The 25,004-nt window shown below is 40.9% G+C and overlaps 1 protein-coding gene across 7 annotated transcripts in view; it reads right to left on the reverse strand.

The window, feature by feature from the left end:
- LOC100694014 (glutamate receptor 1) overlaps nt 1–25,004 on the reverse strand; it is a 104,045-nt gene that overhangs the window by 29,864 nt on the left and 49,177 nt on the right. For all 7 annotated transcript variants that reach the window (XR_003221820.1, XR_003221819.1, XM_005463805.4 and 4 more), the window contains exons 4-10: nt 18,993–19,177; nt 12,867–12,920; nt 12,267–12,425; nt 11,008–11,175; nt 10,348–10,452; nt 6,767–6,877; nt 5,646–5,852 (exon numbers count right to left, since the gene is read on the reverse strand). Coding sequence is in view for 5 of the 7 variants with exons in the window: in XM_005463805.4 (XP_005463862.1) it covers nt 5,646–5,852; nt 6,767–6,877; nt 10,348–10,452; nt 11,008–11,175; nt 12,267–12,425; nt 12,867–12,920; nt 18,993–19,177 (989 nt within the window). In the remaining 2 variants the exon portion in view is untranslated. The remainder of the gene's footprint in view (nt 1–5,645; nt 5,853–6,766; nt 6,878–10,347; nt 10,453–11,007; nt 11,176–12,266; nt 12,426–12,866; nt 12,921–18,992; nt 19,178–25,004) is intronic.

The following is a 25,004-nucleotide window of genomic DNA, read 5'->3' on the forward strand; positions in this document are numbered from 1 at the left end:
CAGGTCAAAATAAAGCTCTACACTCAAAACCATTCACTCTTGCTGAAAAACCAAACTTTGCCCACAGACATCACACACAAGGCCTCAAAAATACACACACGACAACACAGTCGTACACATTGGTGCAATAAATGTAAAACAATATTTCCAAAACTGGTAAGTTATGTTGTTTGTCATTCTTCGCCTCAAAAACCTTTTCATATGATGAACACAAAAGATGCAACCAATGTATATACAGTGGCACATTTTTATTCATGTACCATACAGTACAACACACACCAAAAACATTAGTCCACCTCAGCATCCTGTCTGTGTTCTGGGTCAGGGCAGAGACTCTCATCCACAACACAGGCTATATTGGCCCTAGCCAGGCAGCAGGGCTAAAATCCCCTTACATGCCTTATCCACCCCTGACAGGCGTCTTCCACGGCCTGGAGGAGGTGCATACGGGCATAAGGTTCTCTGTCGTACACCTTCCACCGCCATGCCAAAAATAACTCCTCTATCGGGTTTAGAAAGGGAGAGTATGCAGGCAGAAAGATGTTAGACAACCTTGGGTTATTGGTAAACCAGTCATGAACCAGAGGAGCGCGATGGAGCTGACGTTATCCAAACAACAACGTAGTGAGGCCGCTCTGGCTGTGATGGTTCACTGTAGTCCAGCTGGAACATATGTGGTCTCAGACCATCAAGAAAACCAAGGAGAAGCATAGTGTTTTAGGGTCCTAGAATGGCATGGTGGTGGAGTATCCCTCGTTGGCTGATGGCTGCGCACAGAGTGACATTCCTTCTACGCTGACCAGGGACATTTACAATAGCCCAATGGCCAATTATGTTCCTCCACCTCCACCTCCTCCTCCCTGGTGTCCTAGACCTCCATCTCCTCCTCCTCCTCGACCTCTCCCTTAGCATGTCTTTGGATCCATTGTTTCAAACCTGAATGAGCTGACTTTGGCCGTTTTGTCTATCCATCAAAGTTTCTGATTGGTGTGTGATACATTTTGACTCCTAATGTTTCCACTTCGTAAATTGTGTGCTAATTGAGCTAAAGCTGTGCTGATGTGAGTTAACATTACTGACTGCTAGTGCTTTCTAATAGAGATGGACCGATCCAATATTACGGAGAGAAATAAAAAATGTAATCCGATCCATTAAATATCACAAAAGCACCTCACAAAACTTGCGACATGGCGTAACTCAGCTCATAATTAGCTCTGCTTTCAATACGATACTCCCGGACAGACTAATAGTTAAACTGCTGGAAATCGGACTTCCTTCTACCACCTGCCGCTGGATCAGAGACTTCCTCTCAGACCGTGTACAGAGAGTTAGAGTGGGGCCTCATCTTTCCTCAGCCCTCAGCCTTAACACCGGCTCTCCACAAGGCTGTGTACTGAGTCCCCTACTGTACACTCTGTACACACATGACTGTGTTAGTACCCACCCAGACAACGCAGTCATCAAGTTTGCAGATGATACCACCGTGGTGGGACTCATCTCTGGGGGAGATGAGACGGCGTACAGAGCTGAAGTTCAGAGGCTGTCAGATTGGTGTGTAGATAACAACCTGGACCTCAATACCACCAAGACAAAAGAACTGGTAGTTGACTTCAGAAGGAGGAAGTCTGAGCTGCAGCCTGTCAGCATCAACGGGGAGTGTGTGGAAAGGGTCTCCAGTTTCAAGTTTCTGGGTGTGCACATAGACACAGCCCTCCAATGGAGCTCTAACACCTCTGCGGTCTTAAAGAAGGCCCAACAGCGTCTCCACTTTCTGAGAATCCTCAGAAAAATGGACCTGAAGAAGGAGCTGCTGACCGTCTTCTACCGCTGCTCCATTGAAAGTGTGCTGACATATTGCATCGGTGTTTGGTTCTCCAGCTGCACCACAGCACACAGAAAGGCACTTCAGAGGGTCATCAATATAGCCCAAAAAATCATTGGACATCCTCTTCCCTCCCTGAAGGACCTGTACAGCACTAGCTGTCTCAAGAGGGCACGCAGCATCCTACGGGACTGTACACACCCAGGACAGGGGGTGTTTAGGCTGCTGCCGTCTGGCAGGAGGTTCAGGCTGCTGAGGTCCCGAACAAATAGACTCAAGGACAGCTTTTACAACAGGGCAATAGCCCTGATCAATGCAAACAGCTGACCTGACTGGCTACCTACCTGGACTTTTTTGGGGGGGTTAACAACGGTAAAAACAGTAATAATAATAATATTTATATTTATAACAAGGTGCAATAATAATTAATGTGCAATAATAACAGTGTGCAATACAAATACACTTCTTCTTCTTTTTTATTACTAAGTTATTATACTGTGTTGTGTTGGTTGTGTTGTTTGTGTTGCATTGTGTCGTGTTGTGTTACATGTAGTGCCGACGTAGGACAGTTTTCCAATTTCATTGTACTATTGTACTATGTATGACTGTGCAATGACAATAAAGAGTTATCTATCTATCATAACCGTAGCACGTCGGATCAGTGTGCATCACGTGATAGAGCAGCTGTGTGTGTTTGTAGCCTCACTAGCAATCCGGCATTTCATCTCCGAGGAAGTTATCCCAGAGAGAAGTAAAGCAAGTGTGTAAGTTCATCTCTGAATGTTTGTAAAGCGTTCCCACGTTTAGCTTAACAACCGATATATGGAGCGACTGCCTCTCTCTCTCCCTCTCCTGCTGCTACTTCAATCGTGAAACTGCTTAATGATCAGCTGATCGGCTTTTCTGTCGCGAGTCCGTCTCTCTTGTTTGTTTTTGGCCCACTTTGCACCAGAAAGAGGAAACCAGCGGCTGAACAACAGCAGCACGTTTAAGCTTGATAAGCTGTTGTTAGAATGTATTTAATATTACTTTCTACACCAGGATCCTTTTCTACGCAGCTGACGGCTGGTAACTGTGCAGGGGCGGATCTAGCAAAGTGTTGCCAGGGGGGCCGATAGGGCATTAACAGGGAAAGGGGGCACAAAGACATACTTTTCTTTCTTATTCTCATTTAAAATGTCTCGCTTTTAATAAATAATTATCTGAATCTTACACCCAAAGTTTTAATCTGATGTAAAATGTATAGAAGTCCATTACTGTCAATAGTAACTGTTAAGTCTAATATACCCTAGTAAGCTATAGTACTTTTTCCTTTGGGAAGATACCATCTGTGCAGTCTGCAATTCTGTAGAAGAAAGATGTTGAATCTATTTAATTATTGTAGAAAAATAATTGATTTCTGTGCATTTTTTTTTTTTTTTACACGTGCATTAAATTAAAGTTGATTACGTCAATTAAGCATCACGAGGTGGAGGGTGGGGGGTGGTTCCCTTTTTTTTTGCTGGGAGTTTTAGAACCCTATTAGTTAGGTTGCTTAATATTTCTGCTAAGTACTCTTTAAAATACCAGAATAGGGAGGATGGAGCAGGTTTAGGTTTATTAGATTGATCAGTGTTGCTGAACTATGAAATATTTTGGGTGCAGTGTATTTTTTGCATACAGGTATAACAGAATAGCTTTAGTGTTGTTGTTTATTTAAACTTGAGTATGAACTTATACAAAATGCAGCAAGATATTTAAAAAAGTGTTTTATTGATTATAAAATACACACTATCGGATTCATATCGGTATCGGCAGATATCCAAATGTATGATATCGGTATCGGACATAAAAAAGTGGTATCGTGCCATCTCTACTTTCTAAGTGACCACATGGTGTCAGCACTGAAAAATGTAGGGATTTGTGTGTAGAGTTTTGCAGTAACAGTTCACCACATCTGACTCGTGGTAAAGCAGGGGCATAGTCTTTATAGTTCAGGGAAATGGATGTGCTTTTTGAAAAGTGGCATTATGGTTTTGAAATTTGGGTTCACAAGATTGGTTATAGTGTTTAAGCAATCGAGAAAAACTGTAATACTTCAAGGTATTGCTGCAACTTTTATTGATCTTTGAAATTAAACACATGGTGTTAACAGTGTCCCACTGACAATCCACAGCATTCTTAACCCTCCTGTTGTTCTGGGGTCATTTTTAAACCCAGAGGACAAGAGTATGGCAATCTGGAGGACATTACGAGGGTTAATAGGGAATGATAGTTGGGGCAAAAGATTATGTGACAGTCTGCTGGGATAGAACCACAACCCACAGTCTGGCTCACCTCTCTCACCACAGATTTAGTTAAAGTGACATCATCACATAAAATATTATGTTGGGCAGCCAGATGCTGCGTTTCCACCAATAACAGTTCTGTGCTCACCGGCAAAAGACACTGTCTGAAGCAACCCTCAATAGTGAGCAATATGATCTTGCTGTCAGTAGCCAGTAGTGAAAGTAACTTTTCACCGTTTTTAGCAGAAAAGTGATGCATGGGTGCTTCCCTTACATCATAAATGTGAGTGGACTCAGACATATTTAGAACCTTGTATGCAAATAATGGTATTGTAAGATTCAGCCCAAGCAGCTTTTTTCAACAAAAACACTGATAACACAGCAGCAGTGATGATTCCTCTCATCACAGGTTTAATTCATAGTCAGCAAAGAGGCGTGAACCCAGAAGGAGTGGAAGAAATCATTCTCCAAGAGTCGGCAGCAGCAGCGCTCGTTACTGTGATCACAATCAGACCCATCACAGGTAAAAATCAGAATTCTTTATCAAACCACCTGTTCAACAAGCTTCAACATGAAAAAAAAGCTTTTCAGCTGCTCCCATCCATCGGATGTTAAAACTGAAGCTACCAACATACAGTTAAAGTTTGTGCAGCCTCTGTTAAAGCTACAAGTATTTAGCCATAAATTATTGACACATTACCTTAAAAAAATGCAACTAGCGGCTCAACTGGTGACGGATCAGTAACATAACTGAACATGGAAAAAAGCATCTTAGAGAGGGAGAGTTTCTCAGAAATAATTATGGGCACAGGTTCTGCCAATCTGCAAAATAACTTTCAGAATAACGTAAAATTTGAATATCTCCTCACCTGCATTACATATCATTATCCAAATACTGAGAGAATCTGGAGAAATCTCTGCCAAAAACAAGGATGGCATGATCTTCAAGCCTTCAGGCAGCACTACATTAGAAACAGTCATCATTCTGTCACTGAAATCCCTGCATGGGCTCAGGAACACTTCAAGAAATCACTGTCTGTGAAAACAGCTCAGGGTGCCATTCAGGGTGCTCTGTGGTGCAAAGAAGAAGCCATAAACGAGCGAGCTCCAGAAACACCACCGTCTTCTCTGGGTCAAAGTTCATTTAAAATCGACTGAGGAAACCTGGACAACTGTTCTGTGGTCAGACAAGTCCACATCTGAAATGCTTGAAAATATGGACACCACAACTTCCAGATTAAAGAGGAGAGAGAGCATCTAGCTTCATGTCAATGCTCATTTTTTTGTGCTGATAACAAGCCTGCATAGAACTGGGGGGCATCTGGGCTTATGGCATTGGCAGCTTGCACATTTGGAAAGGCACCATCAGTGCTGAAAGGTATATGCAAGTTTTAGAGCAACATATGCTCAACATGATGATGTAAAAGCTGAGAGTTGCAAGCCAAATACAGAATCTTTTAAGATATTTACAAATGTCTTGTTGGTTTGTTAAAAATAAGATAAAAATAAGGAAAAGAAACATTTTAACTGTGGAAACGAGCATTGCTCACACTCACCCCATACACCAGCTCTCCCACCATGCCATTCCACATCTTTGTTTCGGGGTCTCTGGCGCCGTATTTGCCGTCGCCTACCAGCTCAAGGCGGTACGTGAACCCGACGTGTTTGGCGATCTCCGCGGCGAGCTCAGCACAGTAACCTTCATATTTATCGTTTCCCAAAAACTGCTCGTGGTTCTTCTTTAGCATCATGTAGGGAGCTTCCTGTGAGGAGGTAGAAGTGTGAATGTCACTGCCGCTCTACTCGAGTATGTTTAACTTTGATTATTTTACATTGTGCTTCTCTAGTAAAAAGTGCCTCTTTTTTTCTGAGGAAAATGTGAGATAACTTCCTAAACAGACTTCCTCTTTTCTGTGTTTACTGTTTATTTTGCAGTAGTAGTGCAGTTGTACCTCAGTATTCTAACATATCCAGACCAACCTGCAGATGCTGCTTTGATATTATGGCTGCTAGCTATAGAGAGATAAAGGACGCAGTCACAGCTTGGAGGCCGTGGTTTGCTGTATGTTTTGCACTTGTTTTGCTTCTGTTCTGGTTTAATCTGATTTTTACTGTCGCTGGTTACGCTTACTCGCTTAAACCATGTTGCTTAGGTCCAAGATTGTGTTTTGAGTTAAGATATACCTTTTCACACATTTAATCTTTGCTATGCTGGCAGAGACAGATGGGTAAGTGAGGAAAAACATGAAGAAAAACAAAAAATATATAGTTTTTGAGGAGTGGAGAAATATTATTTTAAATTTTATAGAAAGGACATTAATGTTATGGCCAAAGAAAAGACATCCACAGCTGATAAGATGATATAAAGTCAGTGCAAACATCTTTACACAGTGATGTTAAAGCTGAGTTTTTGCTGACTGCAGTCAAGCAGCCAGAGCCTGAAATTCAACAGGTAACAGGAGCAGTCAGGATTTTATCTTCATTTGGAGTCACTGTTACAATCGCTGCCAAGCTCTTCAGGCTTTGATGTGACTCTTTTAGTACAGAGATTTGTTACTGTGTGAGATCGTTGCCTAAGGTTTGTACGAAATACTTTACTTTTTCCAAACATAACAAGTAATATATTACTACACTGTGTGAAATATTTGAACTAATCATCTTGCCTTCCCAAACTTACCAGGATGGTAGTGACGATGTAGGTTTTGTTCTGCACATTGTAAAACTCCTCCTGCATCGGCCTGTAGATGGCAGTGTTCACATAGCCTCGCTTCTCATTCCAGAAGCCGATCTGGACACAAAACAGCACCATTGGACCACAACTCTATACTAATGTTATCATTACTGAGCCTCCTGCTTACCTTCCTGCTTATTTAACGTATTTGCTAAGCTAACTTTGTGATGAATAAAATGTTTTTCATTTACATGTTTATTATGACACTTCAATACACTGTGGCCCACTTCACCTGAGAGTTTAGTAAAGTGGGACAGCAGATGATAGCATAAGTGGGATATCACCTTCATGTGTAAAACAGCAGCGCAGATCGTTTCTTCTTTATTAAATAATATTCCAGCTTTTAATTAATGTAAATAAAAAATCTCTTTCATTGTCACTGCTGTGTTAACTGTACTTTGCAGCAGTCAAGGATAAATATGAAATATCAACTAAAACAACAGAGGGTTGAAATCTAAAAGAAATGTACAAAGAGATCCCAGGGAGAATTTTGTCTGTACGAGTTGGGGAAGCCAGACATTTGCATTTTTGCATTTCCTTTCTCAAGGTGCAAAATATCAGAAGGGGGAGCAAATAAATTAATTTGATAATGTTTGTGTCTTTACTGCTAATTGTGTTGATATTTAAAGCTGAAGAAAAAGCTTGTCTATGAAAGTCAAAGAAAAACAGAACTATTACATGAATTAAAGAGTTACACTTTCAGGACCATGGACAGCGAGCGCACAGTTTTCAGAATGATCTTGTGCGCTGTGCTCTAACATGTGGCTCTTAGAGCACAGACACACACACACACACACACACACACACACACACACACGACTTCCTCATGAAATGTGAAAATCCTTTGTTTTGGTTTTTTGTTACTGAATGAAACCAACGTAGAAAATTGTGGTCATAACATTAACAACACCAGTTGCAGAAAATAGAACTAAACTTTTATCAGTCGGCATTTCCGGTTCAATTTATCCCTTAAAGTGATGCAAGCTGTCAGTACATAACAGCATTATGTCAAAATACTGTTGCACTGTTTACTGTCGATTACTGAAAGCTGATTTCATTCTATTGTCTGTGTCTGGCAGACTGACACTGTACACTTAGATTTAACATACACATTGTGTGACCTTTATTTATGCTTTTCTGATTACATTTAACAAGCTGCGCCTCTCCTGCTTGTAAACTGCCCACAGCTGATTATCATTTCTCAGGTTGTGACCTTGCACTAAACTGGATTGGGCATGCCGTGTTGAAATGAACTGACTGCTCGTGTGTTTAGAAAATAGCACTTTTTAAATCACCTTTGAAACTAACCACATCACATGCTATTTTTCATGTAAGTAGCAAATCTGGCCGTTAATGTTTGGTAATGCCGAAAGACCAGAGCATAAAGATCAGCAGAACCTTCACTGCAGCTTTGTAACACGTTAAATTTATTGAACTTTACAGCAGTGGAATTTTTTTTCTCCTGCATTTTCAAAGTTCCTGGAAATGATTTGGTCTAAACACGGCTAACAAAGGTCATTGCATGTTCAGAACCTCAAATTCACCAAGGCTCTGTCCCCTTTTCCCATGAACAGACTGTGTGGTAAACTCGCCGTCCTCCCTAATCTCCTAACTGTGTAATTCAAACATGCTGCATCCTGTGGTCTGTCTTTAGGTCTTTCTGCAGTGATTATTTTTAGTCTTTTTTTCAGTTTTGTCATTTAAAGAGTTCACTGGACTTTGTCAGACTGACTTTGATTGGCACAAAGCAATCTTAAATTAAAACCAGTCAAGTGTGCAAAAGAACTGGTACTCAAACAAATCTCTTTAATAAACTGCATATGTGAAGGAAATGTCCCCATTGACATACTGCAGTACTGTTCGTCCCTTTCACCTCAGTCACACTTTCAGTCTGAGCAGTCTAAACTTTCAGACCTGATCAGCTTTGATTCTTTAAGTTTTCTTTGTGTGAAGTCTTTTCCATCAGAAACTCTGACGTCCCTGTTTGTCCTCAATCACGTGATGAAAATATCCCACAAATGTATGACCGTGAACGGCAGCAAAACTTTAAAGAATGTCATTGGGTGTACATTCAGATTTGTGTGGCTTTTAGTCTTTATAATCCTTCTTGCATCTGTTTGGGTCTCTTTGCGTAACACTGTGAATCTTATATGAATTTGATATCTATTTTTAGTTGATTACCGCTTCTGTTAATTTCCCATCTTGTTCTACTTTTTTTTGTCTTTTTTTTTTGTTGATCTGTTGATCTCATCGGGTCTCTCTCTTTATTTCTGCTTTGCATTTTTCATTTACTTAGATGAAGAAGTTTTTCATCACTTTTAGTTGATTATAGTTGTTGCTGGTGTTTCTTTTCCAGACATTTTGTTTCAAACAGGGTCAAAGGGAGTCAAACAGGTCATCTACCAGTTGGAAGGTCACTGAATCGATCCACATGGCGAAGTCTCTTTGGGGAAGATTCTGAACCTTGAGGTACCCCCGATAGATGCAGTACATTTACTAACTATTTTATCATGTTTTTTTGCCTCAGTTCTGTCTGTTCCTGTCTGGTTTTGCTCTTTTTAGGTTTAATTACCACCACATACATTGTCATGTTTTTGGTAGTGTTTGCTCGAAAGGTTTTGAATGAATTCTGAAGGAGGTGCAGAGCCAGCTCATGTTTACAATCCATTAACCTTTGGAGGCCTTCGAGCTCAAACTTAATAATTTATTGGTGGAAAACTGAGAGATAGTTTCATAACTTAGAAACTATGATTCTTTCAAGTGTAATGTGTTTTGTCAACTTATAGAAAGTGCCATATGAAAATCATATTTGACCTCTGACCTCTCCTTCAAGGTGAAAGTGATAATAATGCTATAGAGCTATTTAAAACTGATCCCTACTACCATCGTTTATATTGATAACATAAAGGCATATGGGGATTCTAAATATCTCATTATAGTTTGAAATCAAATATCATGTCACATCTCTGAACTCACTTTTACATTTCACGTCTGCATTTCACTCAAGTTTTACGGGCCTTTTGAGTCATTTTGTATAATTATATTTATTTTTTGCATCGCTTGTGTTGGTTTTGGTTACTTTTTTTTTTTTTTGTAATTTTGCATCCATTTGCTGTTGTTTTGTGCCATTTGGTGTCTTTTGGGTGTTGTACACTATAAAGTTCCAGAGGCCTCTGGCAATTTTTGAAAACATTTATCTATTGGTTTCTTCCATAGGGCCCATCAAACTTTAAAATATCCCACTCTGATGTCTTGTAAACTACAAAGTAAGCAGAACTAAGCAGCTCATCACAATGATAAGTCGTTGTGTGATGCTCCGTTTGATGGAATTTAATAGAAAGCTGAGAGTCGGCAGGTTTCTGCAGCAAACAAACGCAGCAGAGGCTGATTTCACTGATTATCGCAGCTTTAATCTGAGGAGAGGGAGCTAATTACTGGAAGGAGCTGATGCAGTGAAAACCTGCTGAGTGCAATTCCACACAAAACCGGACTGAACTGAACAACACAACAAGCAGCGGGAGCAGCACCTTCCGGGGTCCAATGTGGCTGAGCTCCATCACAGTCAGAGTGTAGTTGGTTCGATGTCCACGCTCATCGAACTGGACGTGACCCGTCAGCCCCTCCAGACGAACCTGCGAACACAAAGAAAACCAAAGCAAAAATGAAAAACTGCAGGATTTCATAACCAGAAGAGCTCGGCAGCACTGATGGAGAGAGCCCGTTATTTCTGCTTTTAACACTTACATTGATTTTAAATTCCTCTGTGTTTAAAGTGCTTCGCGCTCCGTTTGTTTGACATGTTTTTCGATCTACAGAATAGGACATTTCTGGGACAATTCAGGACAAAACTTTCATTTTTCATTTTCTCTGAGCTGCTGGAGCAGCCTGAGGATCTGAGAACAGCTCGGAGTTAATATTTACTTTCTCAGAGGACCCAAAAATATTGGTGTTTTTAAAGAGGGAGTGTTCTCCTCATTCCCTCCTCCGTATTTCTATTCGTGGATTGGAGCAGGTTTACGTGATTCACAGTTCAAAATAATCCTTATTTATCTCCCTTTAAACTAACTTTTTTCTGATTGGCTGTTTTTCACAAACAGAAGTTTTGAACAGCGGGTGGGTGGGGCTTCTGTGGCAGCTGCTCCCTCTGGACCCACTCTCAGTTCTGCCTGTGTGCTGTTTGTGCGTACCTGCTGCAGGGCTCTCTGGATATCGATGCCCTGTCCCCACGGAGCGGGCGGGTTGGCCAGGCACTCCCCTGCGTTGCCCCGGCGAGAGATGTCGATCCGTTGCCTCCGCAGATTCTGGAATGCCGTTGCCATGACGCTGACACCATCATAGGTCAGAGCTCCTGTGTACTGAGCAGTCAGGCAGGAGGACAGTGATTAAAATCCTGATCATGTTCACAGTTTTATTGGTGACACAATGAGACGAGCTTTTGCTTTAAACAGGCAGAAATGTGGGTTTTTTTGTTCTTTCCTTAAATAGATTCAAAATAGAAGTAAAATAGAAGAAACAAGTGTGAATTAAAGCAATGAGGTGGATGGAAAAGTATCTGTGAATGATAGTTTGTGTTTGTGTCACTGCTGCTTTAGCCTGAACAACGCCTGTTCATTCCTTTTGCTTCAGCAGAGTGACGATATTCAAGTGCAGCTACAAATGACCATTTATATCACACCTGTAAACATGATGTCAGAACAACAGTGTCAACACGTCATTTATACTGGGAGTGTTACAGTTCTGGGTCATTTTGACCCAACATTTTCTGTTTCTTATGTTTTGGTGTTTTTCTGTATTATGATTTATGTCTGATTCTTTAGCTATCCTGTTTTTATGATTATTATAAATACATGTTTCACTTTGGTTCTGGTGTGATGTTTATTCTTCCTTAAGTCTCTGTCGTCTCTGGGTTCCATGTGTTATATTCTTTCAGTCTGCCTCTCAGTGTCAAGTCTGCGTCTTTGTGATTTGTTTTGTGTTTTGTGTTGTATTTTGATAGTCCCAGTCTGATGTCAGTGTGTTCAGTTTTACTTCTCCCCTGTCTCGTTAGTCTGATTTCTCCCAGCTGTGTCTCCCTCCTGTTTCCCATTCCCTGATTACTCCCCAGTGTATATAAGCCCTGTGTTTGCCTTTGCTCTCTGTTGCGTCGTTAATGTCTGCTCACCCTCACTTTCACTGTGTGTTCTGTTTCCCAGCCTGCCTAGTTTGTTTTGTATTCTCAGTTTACTTAGTTTTTGTTCTGTTGCTTTCCAGCAATAAAGCTGAGTGTTTTGAGTTAAGTTTGCCTCCGTGAGTCCTGCATTTTGGGTCCTCTCTTCCTGCCTGCCTGCACACAGCCATGACAGGGAGAATACAATTCTGATTTCCTCACAAAGAAAAGATATGAAAACACTGTGTGTGTGTGTGTGTGTGTGTGTGTGTGTGTGTGTGTGTGTGTGTGTGTGTGTACCTTGAGCCTCCTGCGAGCCACTTTGAGGTCTTTGTTGTCAAAGTCCAGCCAGTTCTGATTGATTTTCTGCACAGCTGGATCTGACCGATTCACCAGCTGGAAGCCGGTCACGTTCGGTCCAAGCTTCTGAAATTCTGTGACGTTCAGGTCCAAGAAGCCCTAACACACACACACACACACACACACACACACACACACACACACACACACACACACACACACACACACACACACACACACACACACGAAAGCAACAGGTTTCACAGCCTGAACTTTCACTGCATCCCATACAACCCTGTCTTCAGTATAAATAAACAATGGCATCATTATCTGAAATTTATTTGCACTACTCTGTGTTTCGAGTTTAGTTTATTTCTTTAAGTGTTAAAAGAAAGCCTGCATATTTCCAAATGTACTAAATGAAATTTCTAGCTCTTTAAATTAATGAACTGAAACGCTGCAGTTTATTTGGAAACAGCTCCACATGCTGACAACAGCAAGCGCTTTCACGTCTCTGGAAAGTTTGTGCGCACTGTTAAAGTCATCTGCATACATCCTTCACCTCAGCCCTGTGTGTGTGGAAGCTGAGCCTGAACTCACCAGATTGGCCAGGATGTAGTGGTAGTTCTTCAAGTTCCTCTTCTGAGCAGCAATCTGAGCGGGAGCGAGAGTCACAGTAAATGATATGCTAATTACATTTTTCTGATGTTTCTAATGATGATAAAAAGCACCCATCACACATTCATCACAATCATCTCCATGTGTGTGTGTGTCCTCTCAAACAGCTGCTAATTGGAAGACTCGGCTGCTCTTTGAGGAATTAATTGCCCATCTTTGCCATCAGGAGGAGCTGGAAAGAAAGCAAGAAGCTCTCCTCAGATTCACGACTCCACTGACAGACGACAGGAAGGAAGGAAGATGGAGAAAAAGGAGAGAGTTTATGAAGAGGAGGAGGAAGGAGCAGGTGTTGTTTGACGCCTTCCTCTCAGGTCCGGCTTTTAATGAGCGGCAGTCGAAGAGCGTTCGCGAACAGCTGCTCTGCATCACTCGGCACTACTGGAGGATGAAGGGAGGAGAACGCTGCTGGAGCGTCCCTCCTCTTCACCTCCTCCTCTCCTTTCGCTTCCAGCCAACACTTCGTTCCTCTGGTTTTTCTTGGCGTTCATTCACAGCAAACAAATTCAGCTGATGATAATTTTCATATTGTGATCAAACACTTAACGGTTGTTATAATAAATGTGTACAAAACAGTGAAAGATGCATGTCGTAATTTTACTAAGTCAAAGAATTTGGATATTGAACAGCAACAGCAACACTGTCACCAAAACCTGCAGTTCATCTGATGGCCACAGTCCCTGACCTGGACCTGAGGACCATATTTGACTTGATGCCCTCGGGAGCTTTTGTAATGTAGTTATCTGCTGTGTAGTTAGTGGCACTAACACACCAGGTTTGTCCAATGGAATTTTGCTCTGATTAGCAGGCATCTGCATCTGTTAGCTGAATAGGAGCTAACTTTGCATTCTGTGTGAGCTGCGTTTGTGTCTGTTAAAAACACATGAAATGATACGAGTGTTCAGAAAAATCCATCACTAGATGAGCAAAAATGAGAAGAAAATATGACATTTTCCTGAGTTAGTAGGAGTGACAAGTGCTTTTCTGCGTGTTTAGATTTATGGCCTCAGCTTAGAATTTTTCTCGGTTGTAAAGAAGGTTAAGGTTGACTGCTCAGCTCTGTACTGGGAACACAACACATTACCACACCTGACCCCGATGCACATTATCGAACACCTTCATAACTTCTTAGTATGAAGTTGAGATGATTTTTAACTGGTTTTTACTCAGGTATAATGTACAGGCTGTCTGGACTTAAAAAATAATTCTCATTTTTCAGGAGTAATTTGGTTTTTTTTTTCTCTCATGTCCAAAATGGTTGCTGAATTATGTTATTGTGAAGTTCACATAGTATGACCCTGTCTGTGTGCAGACAGCAGTACACTCTGAATGTTTTGTGCGACTGTGATACCAAAGATCTCCCTAAAGCTAGAGCACAACAGGATGCTGGTGCAGTGGGCCCACAGCTGGACCACAAGGTTGTGAAAGCTGTCAGTGTTTTTTTTTTTTTTTTTTTTGTTGTTGTTGTTATTTTTATCATTTTGTCATTTATTTATTTATCAGTCCCAATCGAACCGTTATGATTTTCTGACTTTTGCCACATCGCGGAGCTGAAAGAAAATTGATTCTGTTTATCTGGATGTTGAGTTTTCAGTCATCGTCATGTGACACATCAGTATCAGCTGCAGTCACCTCAGTGACTGATGAAATGTTTCTCCCCCTGAAAACTCTGCGTCCACATGATCAGAATCAACTTTCTGTAAAAATCAGCCTTCCATCTGAAGTCACTGTCGTCACTCACCTGAAACTTTCACCACATCCAGCTGGACTAAATGAACCAATTTGAGGCAAAGCGAGCGCCACCTGATCATTTCAGCCAAACTAAACGGTGATGCTGAAGCCAATGGCTTCATTTCACAGATCCAACAAGCCACCTGATACTTGAGTCTCATTCAGCCAGCTGGAGTTCAGCAGAAAGAGGAATTTCCCAAATGACGGCTGGTTTCTGGCCAGAGTTCCCACTGAGCACCTTTGGCTTCTCGTCTCACTCCTGCTGCCCTCTTACAAACTGATCCCAGCTGATAACAAATGTTCCTTCTTCCTGAATTTTGAAGTCTCTCTCTGAAATCAGAGTGTTCCACCAAAATCTGGACAGTAAAGCAGCTGCAGCTGAAGACACTGAGCAGAAAATCCAGCTGCTCTGAACACCGAGAAGCACAAACAGAACAACTCTGTGTTCGTGGGGTCTGTGATAAACATGTATGCATGAAACGATTATAAAACAACATAAGGACACGAACCGCCAACTTCCTGCTTCATAGTTTTGTTCTTTTACTCTGCCAGAGTAGCTCTGCATGAATCACAGCCCAAAGCAATCCTAATATATCTCACACTGAGCCTCTGAACTTTCTGCTGATTGGCTGCCACTCGTAAACACAAAGCTCAAACGGGAGCTGTTGGGACCAGAGGTGACCATATAAGGATTTCCATCCACATGACATCACAGACATTCACGCCTGATGACTTTATAAAACACTTGTTCCAATAAATAAGAAATAATTAACGTTGCAGCTGATCAACTCACACAACAGGAAAACACAGAGAAATATAACCACACTTAACAGCATCATCATCGCCATCATCATCATCATCCCTGTGGATAATAAAACGTGACTGCCATGTCAATAACCTCAGAGTTATTTATTATCTTTGAGGGAACAATTAGTAAAAAATAAACAGATTGATTTAATATAAAATCGTCATGTGCCTGTTGTTATAACCAGCTCTGAGTTTCAGTATTATGGGATGTATTATAACTGCACTAGTGTAACGTCGCTGACGTAGAGGAACACACGCCGGTTGTCTTTGACTTCTTTTCTGATAAATCACTGCAGGAAACTTCAAAAAGTCCATTTTAGGTAAAACCTCGAACACCATGTCGGAGAGCGAGCTGCTCGAAGCAAGTTAGAACATAAAAGAGCTTTTTTTTAACCTCCATTTAGATGTGAGGCTCACGTTCTGGCTCTGAGTCATTTTCTAAAATATAAACCCGGAGCCTTCGGTGAGAACTTTTCCAGTCTGATAGAGTGAAGTTTTTATCCTGCCAGCTGGGACCTGGGCCTGCTTCTATCACCAGACTGTGAATGTGTATGTAACGCCCGCCTTTTCCACAGTACCAGGAAAATGAGTGTGCAGAATCCGTCGGCTACATTACATTTAGATCGATATCTTTGTCCTTATAATCTAATACTGATTTGTTTGCAGGTTTTAACAGACCTTAAGCATGTTTTTCAGTCCTGCAGATTTCATGTTTCTATCTTCTGTGATTAACAAGTTATGAGGCCTCAAAGATGCCACAACATCATTAGAAAGCACCAAATTTAATCCACCTCATGTACGCTGAGGCCTGAAGCTCTGAAAGTTTTTACAGTATGAAGTTGAAATGGCTGAAGTTAATGTTTTATATATTATTGTATTTATTTATTAAAGTTATATAAAGAATAATCCACAGATTCTGAAAGAGTCACCTGGAAAATATTTTCACATTTGGTTATTTTATATACAACAACCAAAAAGCATAATTATTTCTAAAAGCTGGAATATCTCTGTGGGCAGGAGCGCCGAGCACCGCAGCCAAATCCAGCCTCTCGGAGTCTTCCTGGATAAGCTTTCCCGTTTCCCCGCTCTTATGTGCTACTGGTTGGTACGATCCGTGACACAGGAGTACTGGCTATCACTGAAAACACTTGTACTGTGAAATTTATGACTATAAAATACTTTCTAAATATTGCTGGAAAATTAGAAGATATAATATGGAATTTTGTGAAAAAAGAAAGTTTTGTTTTTCTACTTTAGGAACACTAAACCTTCTAAAATATAAATTATTCAAATTTCTCTTTCCCAGAACTTTATTCCCACAAATGAACCAAATAGTCATCAGTGCTGTAACGATGTTAAAGAGGCTCATTAGGAGATCATTTGGGGACGATTCTGCTCTTTTCCTGTCCCATAATTTAATTTTTCAACACCAGCAGCTGTGTGTGAGTCACAGCATTAGCAAAAACAAAGACAACTGAGAAGTCACTGAAGAAATCCTAACTCTGAGCCCTCCTCTCACCTGAGGAACCCTTCCACCTTCAGGTTCACACCTATCTGTGGTGCTCTGACGACGCCTGTTCAGACTCTACTGTCGCACTAACACTGCCTCTAATAGGCTCTTAACAGCTGGCAGACAACAGCAGCTTCCCAGAGGGAGCCAAGGGGATGAAAAGAAGCACAGTAACAGTGCCAAGCCGAGCCGAGCCAAAACCGTGCCGAGTCTGGGGGAAAAAAGCCGTGCTGTGTGGTGAGTTTTAGTCATGCAGAGTGGCACCTAATCCTGCGGCTCCCTCTCGTAACAGCAGACAGGTTGTTGAGCTTTTTAAAGCCTGATATCTGTTGAATATTCCAAACAGAAATTGTCATTAAATTTAATTCATGAGGTCTAATTAATCTTTGACTGCCATCTGGTTATTACTTTCTGCGCCATGCTGCCACGCTGAATATGAAATCTGTTTCTTTTTTACACACAGTCAGTGTCAGCTCATCAGGGCCGCATTGTTCTGTTCACTTTAGCTCCGCGGCGCTGCTCGTCGCATCGAGGGTTTGCTTAGACACGAGCTTCTCATTAACCGACACAGAGAACGGGATCATCCCAGAAGAGTCTGAGTTAAAGTGCCACTGTTATTCTCATTAAAGAGGAAAAAACTCTGATTCAATACAATGAAGATGGTGTCCAGAATCCCTGCAGGCCAAAGCACTCCGGTTTTCACAGTATTGGATCTGTGTGATGTCATGAGGGGCCAATCAGAAAAATACTGTAACTGTCTTGTTATAGCACTGGTATGGTTTCTAATCACTAATATGGTAGCAGAGGTTAGAGGGCTGGTGTGTTATATCAGAGTACGGAGACAGCAGCTTGGCTTTCAAGCCTGCTCACATCAAATTTTATATACAACAACATGACATTGGTCCTTGTTGAGTTTTTAATGTCTCTTAGAATCGTTAAGTTTCCTTTTTAGACTCCTCCAGGGCAGAAAATTTCAAAAATGAAAAATATGCACATATTCAACAAAATTATTTCCTGTTGGAGTTAGAGTACCATCTGGAAAACTCCAGAGCTGTGTTTGAGTTTGATTAGACTATCTACTGATGTTTTTGTTTCTGTGGTACAACTTCTGATATTTCACATCCATTCATCCTCTTCCACTTATCCTTGTCAAGTTCATGGTGCTGGAGAATATTTGATATACAAATCTACGATTTCAACGCAACCATTCAGTGTCCAAACTTTAGACAGTCGAGCTGAAGGCTCATGTTGATTTCAGATGGAATGACTCAACATAAAACTGTTACCAGTTTCAAGAGGTGATTAGAGGAAGAAGCTAAAATCATCCAAAATTCAGTTTGTTTCTGCCCTTAAATAACACTTACATGAAACTGTGACTATTAATTAAATTTAGACTGACAAGTGGATAAAAAAAACTGAAACCACCGGCTTTTAGTTGGGTTCAGCTTTGCTGTAAAGGCAGGCTTACAGAAAAAACCAAATCAGTGATTTTCCCCAAATAATTCAAGATGGTGGAGAGCGAGGGTGAAACCAAAGGAGCTTGGAGACTTGAGGAAAGCTCCAAGGCAATATTCAGTTGGCTGTATTTCCACAAGATCAGGAAGAAACATTACCTGCCCAGTTATTAGTCCTGCCACTCAGCAGCTATTTGGGAAGTTATTGACAAGAACTTTTTTATTATATGAATGGAGAGGGAACCATCCATCCATGCACTTTCCAAACTGTTCATCCAGTTTAGGGTTGCTGGAGGGCTGGAACCTCTCCCAGGTACCACAGGGCGGGAGGAGTTTTGTACTGAACAAAACAAATTATCTACTAAAAATAAAAATACAAAAATTATAATAATAGTTATACAATCAGCATTTCTGACGTCTCACACCAGAGCACTGATAAAATTTCATGCTAATACAAACTATCATTACTCTAGGCCATCAGAAGTATCAGGCAGTAATTCGTATGCAGACAGGGTGGAGGCCACTGGTTTTGGTTTCAGACTGTTTTACCAGGTTGAGGATGTAGTTGAGGCGTTTCAGCTCGCAGTCGATGATGATCTGGAAGTCCTTCTTGTAGTCGAGGTCAGCCAGCAGCTTGATGAAGGCCGGCTCTGTGAGACTATCCAGGTTAACCGAGGTGACCTGCCAACTTCGTTCTGCCGCCGTGTCCAGGATCCTCTGCAACACTGCCAAACCTGAGAGAGACCAAAGTAAGACAGAAGCCGCCTCAGTTGCATTTAGTCATAGACAAGATGACATGATTTAAATTAGGATAATCTGATTTTTAAAAAAATCTGTATTAATTCTAAACTTTTTAAGCTTAACTTAACATTATTTCACCTGACACAGTCCCAGTGACTGATCAGGTGGACTCAAGAAGCCCCCAGTTAACACCTTTCATCATCATCAAGTATTCATTTAAACTTGTTTAAACTGGATCTTGGTTACTTTCAGTTTACCATTTACTTTTATCAGTTTATCAGCTTACCATCATTCAGCTATGTTTAGCAATCTTATTTAATCATTCATCAATAACAGCTGGCTTATTAATCCAACCATGAAGCCACTGTTTTTAGCTTTTACTTCCTTTAACAGCTATTCACTGTTACGTGACCACCATTAAAACTGGAACGGCCACAGGAAGTCATTTTGAGTTGATCCTGTTTAACTGACAGCTTTTCATCATTTGATATTGATTGTATATAACCGATTTATTTTTTGATTTTTTTCATGCCTATCGATGCTTCATCACTTTCAACTGCTAAGCTATATTTTAAGTTTCAGAATAACAATTTTTGCACTGCTAAATATTCCAGTAAGAATAAGTAATTTTTATTTCAGCTGTTTATTATACTTTATCATATAGTTTTGGTTAGCTGTAATGGTAACTAAAATTATCACTTACTGCAATATTTTTAGTCAGTGGTTTCCAATATTTTATTCCTAATTTTAGCAGCTCCTTGAACTGTTCCTGTATTATATTTAACTGTGTCTAAGCTATGTAGCAATCCAACAATTGTTCAGCAAACCGTTTTTTTTTTTTTTAACTCTCTATTTTCACTCCAGTTTCAGTGTTTCTCACATTGGTTAGGCTAATCTTTTGCATACCCCGTGACTACTGTACAAGTGACTCTTGGGATATTTACTGCCGATTGGGAACCACCAAATCCAGGGTTTTCAAAAGGCAGAAATTGTTTTGACCATCAAACTGATTTTCAGCTTCACAACTTGCAGACCTGCAACCTGAAAAGTAGACGAGTAACAGACATTTGAGGTAGTGATTAAGCTCAGCGGACTCATTGAAGGCTGCCTATGGCTTTTACAACTTTAATTCAGAGCAAGACAATAAAACTTATTTTTCATAAGCACATTGTGTGTTGTAATTATGACTAAGAAGTTTTTTACTTTTTTTTGGAGAGCCAGATCTCAAAAACAAAACTTATAATGAGAAATATGATGAGAAAAGTTTGAGTGAGTGGGAGGATTTAGTTTGTTCTTGTTTTGAATGAGTGGGAGAGATATCATCACTGAGTCACTTGTTTGAAATGTTATCAGCTCATTGGATGATCCTCATTATTTGTTATCCATCCCATATGTTTAGCTGCAGGTAGGCAGTTATCACTGAATTACAATGGTGACCAGCTGAAAGGAAGCACAGACTGTTTCCAGATTCAGACTGTATCAAAAGTCCACATTAACTCGAATGTCAATCAAGTGTTGAGTATGTTTTCATTTTGATATGATATACAGTGTTTATGACCTCCAGAATAACTGTCCTATGTTGAATACAGTATATTTGTGTAAACCTGCAGCAGTCCAACAGTTTACCCGGAGAGTCTGATTCTGAAACCCATCCCAGCTGTATTATAGAGTTCCTTCCTCTTTACTTAGAAATGATCTCTGGTTCCTGTGATCTTTGTTGGCAGATATCTTCTCTCCAGCTCTTGCTGCCATTTGTCAGCCTGACTGATTACTTTTCAGAGACGCTTTGCTCCAAACTGACGGATGAACGCAGAGATACGTTTTCATGTCAGCTGCTGAGGACTAGATTTGAAGAGGCAGTGGCTCCTCTGACTGAATGTCCAGCTGTTTTGTAGTTTGTTTTTTGTTGGTTTTTTTAGAGGAATCAGCCTCGTGTGATGTCTGCTGTCTGCCTCAGGCTGGACTTGGCCCGTGTGCCACTTCAAAAAGCTGCTTCACATGGAGACGCCACAGACGCAATTTTATTTTTGTTTAAGAGATCACATTTGAGTGAGAAAATAAATCAATGTCTGTGATGGTGTTGAATTATTCAGGATGATACCTGAGAAGCCTATTCAGAGCAGCACAGACTCTCTTATCTCTCACACTGCTTCATCTCCGTGCAGTAATACATTATTAAAGCAGAGAAGCCTGACCTTAAACAGTCAATGGTCAAAGAAACCTGATACACCAGCTGGCCTCAGGCTCAAACCTGGAAGATACATGCTGGATGTGATTTTCAATTCAATGACATTTTAAAAATATAGTGGTAAATCACAAAAGCAGTTGCCTCGGTGCACGTAGTAAGGTAAAGACTACAATGATACAGAGAAAGCTCCAACAATCAGACAACTTTCCCCCTTAAATTCAGGCTCAGGGACGGTTGGGTTGATGGGAGAGAGGCAGGACAAACACTTGCTAGTACTCATTCTAGTGTAATTCAACAAAGTTCTGGAAATATTCCTCCTAGATTTTGGTCCATATTGATATAAAAACCTCATATTTGCTGCAGATCTGATCTTTATAACACTGAAGATCATCCACAGAAGGTTGGTCCACTGTGGTCCCAAAGAGCTGGACAGAAACGGTACTCAGGCTGTGGTTTTTAATGATGCTCAGTTGGTACTAACGATCCCAGAGCATGCAAATAAATTATGCCCACAATTACACCACCAGCAGCAGGCTGGAGTGTGGATAAAAAGCTGGATGGATCCATGATTTTATGTTGTTCATATAAAATTCTGACCAATTCAGACCAAACAACATTTCTACGATCTTCTGTTGTCCAGTTTTGGTGAACCTGTGTGAATTTTACTCTACGTTTCCTGTTCTTAGCTGACAGGAATGCACCCAGTGTGGTCTTTTGCTGCTGCCCATCAGCTTCAAGGTTTGATGTGTTGTGCTCTCAGAGATGCTCTTCTGCATACTTAGGCCAATGGAGACTCAAATAACTCATAATATAGCCAGTTCTCTAACACCATTAAGGCATTTTGTCACAGACAACTGCAGCTCACTGCATAGTTTCTCATTTCCAACCATTCTCTGTAAACCGTAGAGATGGTCATGATACTCAGACCAGCCCACTGGGTGCTGCAATCCACCAGGGCTGCCCTTTGTCACTAACTTTGGTCATACATTTACACAGGAACTGAAGACTGGGACAGAATTTGTAGGCGTAGTAAAGCTAGCCAAAGATTCTGTTTTTAATCCCAGACTCAGGAATATCTGCAGCCCAGTGTTTTCTCATATTTGCTGCAGAGTTTTACAAAGTTTCTGAGAAACTGCTTTATAACACCGTTATTAAAGATGATGGTTTGGAAGCCAGTCTTGAATCTAATGCTAAGCTGTTTGGACTTATTAATCACATCAGACTCAGTTCGAAATTGATTGATTTCTTCTCTCTCGTCTGTGCTTCATCAGTGTCTGCTGGGAATCAGCTGGTCAAATCAACTGGTGTGAAAACAGGTATGTGTGAAAATGTCCTGAGCGTGCGGGGGTGGGGTGAGAGAATCAATGAGTAACATAGGTTTTCTGCAGTCACTTACATTCTTGTATATATGAACGTACTGTGTACATAAATAATATTTACACATTACCATATTTAAGCTGTATGTTAACAGGAAACAGGATCACCTTTAACTTTGTTACCTATTTGTATTCTGGCTCTTTGTGTCCCTTTCTTACCTGTGTCAGTGTCAGCGTCCATGCAGGTGATGCTCACAGCCATAAGTATAGTGGATTGAATGTTTGCCACAGCTTGCTACTAAATGTTTTTGCACCTATTTCTGCCTCGTGACCTACTTTTTCAACATCCCTTTTAAACCTTTCAGGGTCTTGAAAGTATAGAACAATTTCAGGAGAACAAGCCTGTGATTTTGCCCACAGCACAAAGCAGGAAATGATCCAGTTCTAATCAACTGTGGTTAAGGTGAGGGAGCTGCCTGGATAGAGAGTGGAGGAGGCAGCACTCAGGACTACTGCACTAGGAGGCTGGCAGGTGAAAGAGCAGCTACTGTACAGTCTCACTGTAGCAGTGAACCCAGCGCAGGGCTGCAGTGCATGTGTGAAAAATGCTCTGGGGTATATTCGATGTGAGGCTAGCATCCCCTTTTCAAATGGAGGGAAAGGTATTAGATCACTGTGCTGGTTATCCTGCTCAAAAGAATCAAAACCTTTTCTATATCGCTGCACTTTTCCTACCAGTGACCCCGTTCCTGCTTACTCACCCGCCCTGCTTTCGTCGCTTCTCTGCTTCTCAGCTGGCAAAAATAAAATGATTCAAATTCTCAATTAGTGCATCTTCAAATGTCTTGTAGTGTGTTTTTACAACCTAACGGGGAATTATCTGCTCTGTGTTTAAAAAAGCAATGAGTCAACCCGCAGAGTGATCACATCAGCATTTTACAGTACACACACACACGCATGCACGCACACACACACACACACACACACACACACAGACACACACAGTGTTCAAAAGACAAGTCAGCAGAATTCAGATAGACTTCAAAGAGCAGAGAGAGACGCACTGAAAAAGAGACTTCAAAGATACTGTGACGCGTGCACAGCAACACCTCCTCCAGCGTTATTACCTCAGTGTCTCACACTCAGAGCAGAAGATTAGACATCGTTGCGATCAGCAGAATCTCTCTCTCTCTTTCTGTGTGTGTGTGTGTTTGTGTGTGTGTGTGTGTGATACATGGGAACATTAGTTTCAACATGGCGACAAAAGGCAATTCAGTGCTAACGGCTGATGGATGAAGATCAAGTGCTGAGCTCCAAAACTTCTCTAGTCCTCTTTGACTCCAGCAGGTGAGATAATGTCAGTTTTAATTGCTTTCAAACTAGGTTCTGCAAAGTAAACACCAACACTTTCCCAAGAATATTTTTACACACCTACATACTTTCAGAATAAAAGTCTTATAAATCAAATAACCGATTTAAACTGACTCAAACTGCAAGACACTCAAAGTTTCAGGCATGGAAAAAAAAAGAAACAGAAATACAAATTATCTTCCAGAGGAAGATTATTGATCTTACACATATCATGACAAACATGAATAAATCCATCCATCAATCACACTTTATGCTTGGTTTACATGGGACTAAATCCTTGCTGTTGGCATCACTTCCATGCCTCTTGATCCCATAAATGATTTCATCATAGCTTCGGCTACACCTTTAGATAATCATCCAAGATGGAAAGCACTGGACCAGTGGAATAACACCAGGTTAACTGGTGACCTAAGATACCAATAAACAATACCAGGCCAACTGAGGATTACAAAGGCACCACCAAGGGAAAATATTAGGCAAATCAAGGCTGAACAATAAAAAAAATATATACATTTTAAACCCAACATGAGTTAATATCAGGCCAACAAATGAATGACAAGCAAGGGGCCAACCAGGGCCCGGAGTCAGGCTTACTACTGACAGCCAACAACAGACCAACAACTGGAGACATCCAAGAGTCACAAACAAGGCTACAAAATCAATACCAGCCTGTTCTACTTCAGGAAACAGTAAATTCCTGCCAACACATCAATGTATCAGTATTAATACTGAAATAATTCATAGCTTCCTGCAGAATCAGTGCTGTCAAAGAGCCTTCCTATTGTGTTCTTGCCTCTTTTACTTAAATAAAGGATCCAAACGCTTCTTTCACTTCACTACTTCCTCATAGGGATGCGTTATTCCTGTGGCCTGGTGCAAAGGAGGAAAGGGGTAAAAATGGACATTGGCAGATACGCTGACCATAATTGCTACTATCTGACAGAA

The sequence above is a fragment of the Oreochromis niloticus genome, linkage group LG10 (assembly GCF_001858045.2).
Source record: "Oreochromis niloticus isolate F11D_XX linkage group LG10, O_niloticus_UMD_NMBU, whole genome shotgun sequence".
NCBI lineage: Eukaryota > Metazoa > Chordata > Actinopteri > Cichliformes > Cichlidae > Oreochromis > Oreochromis niloticus.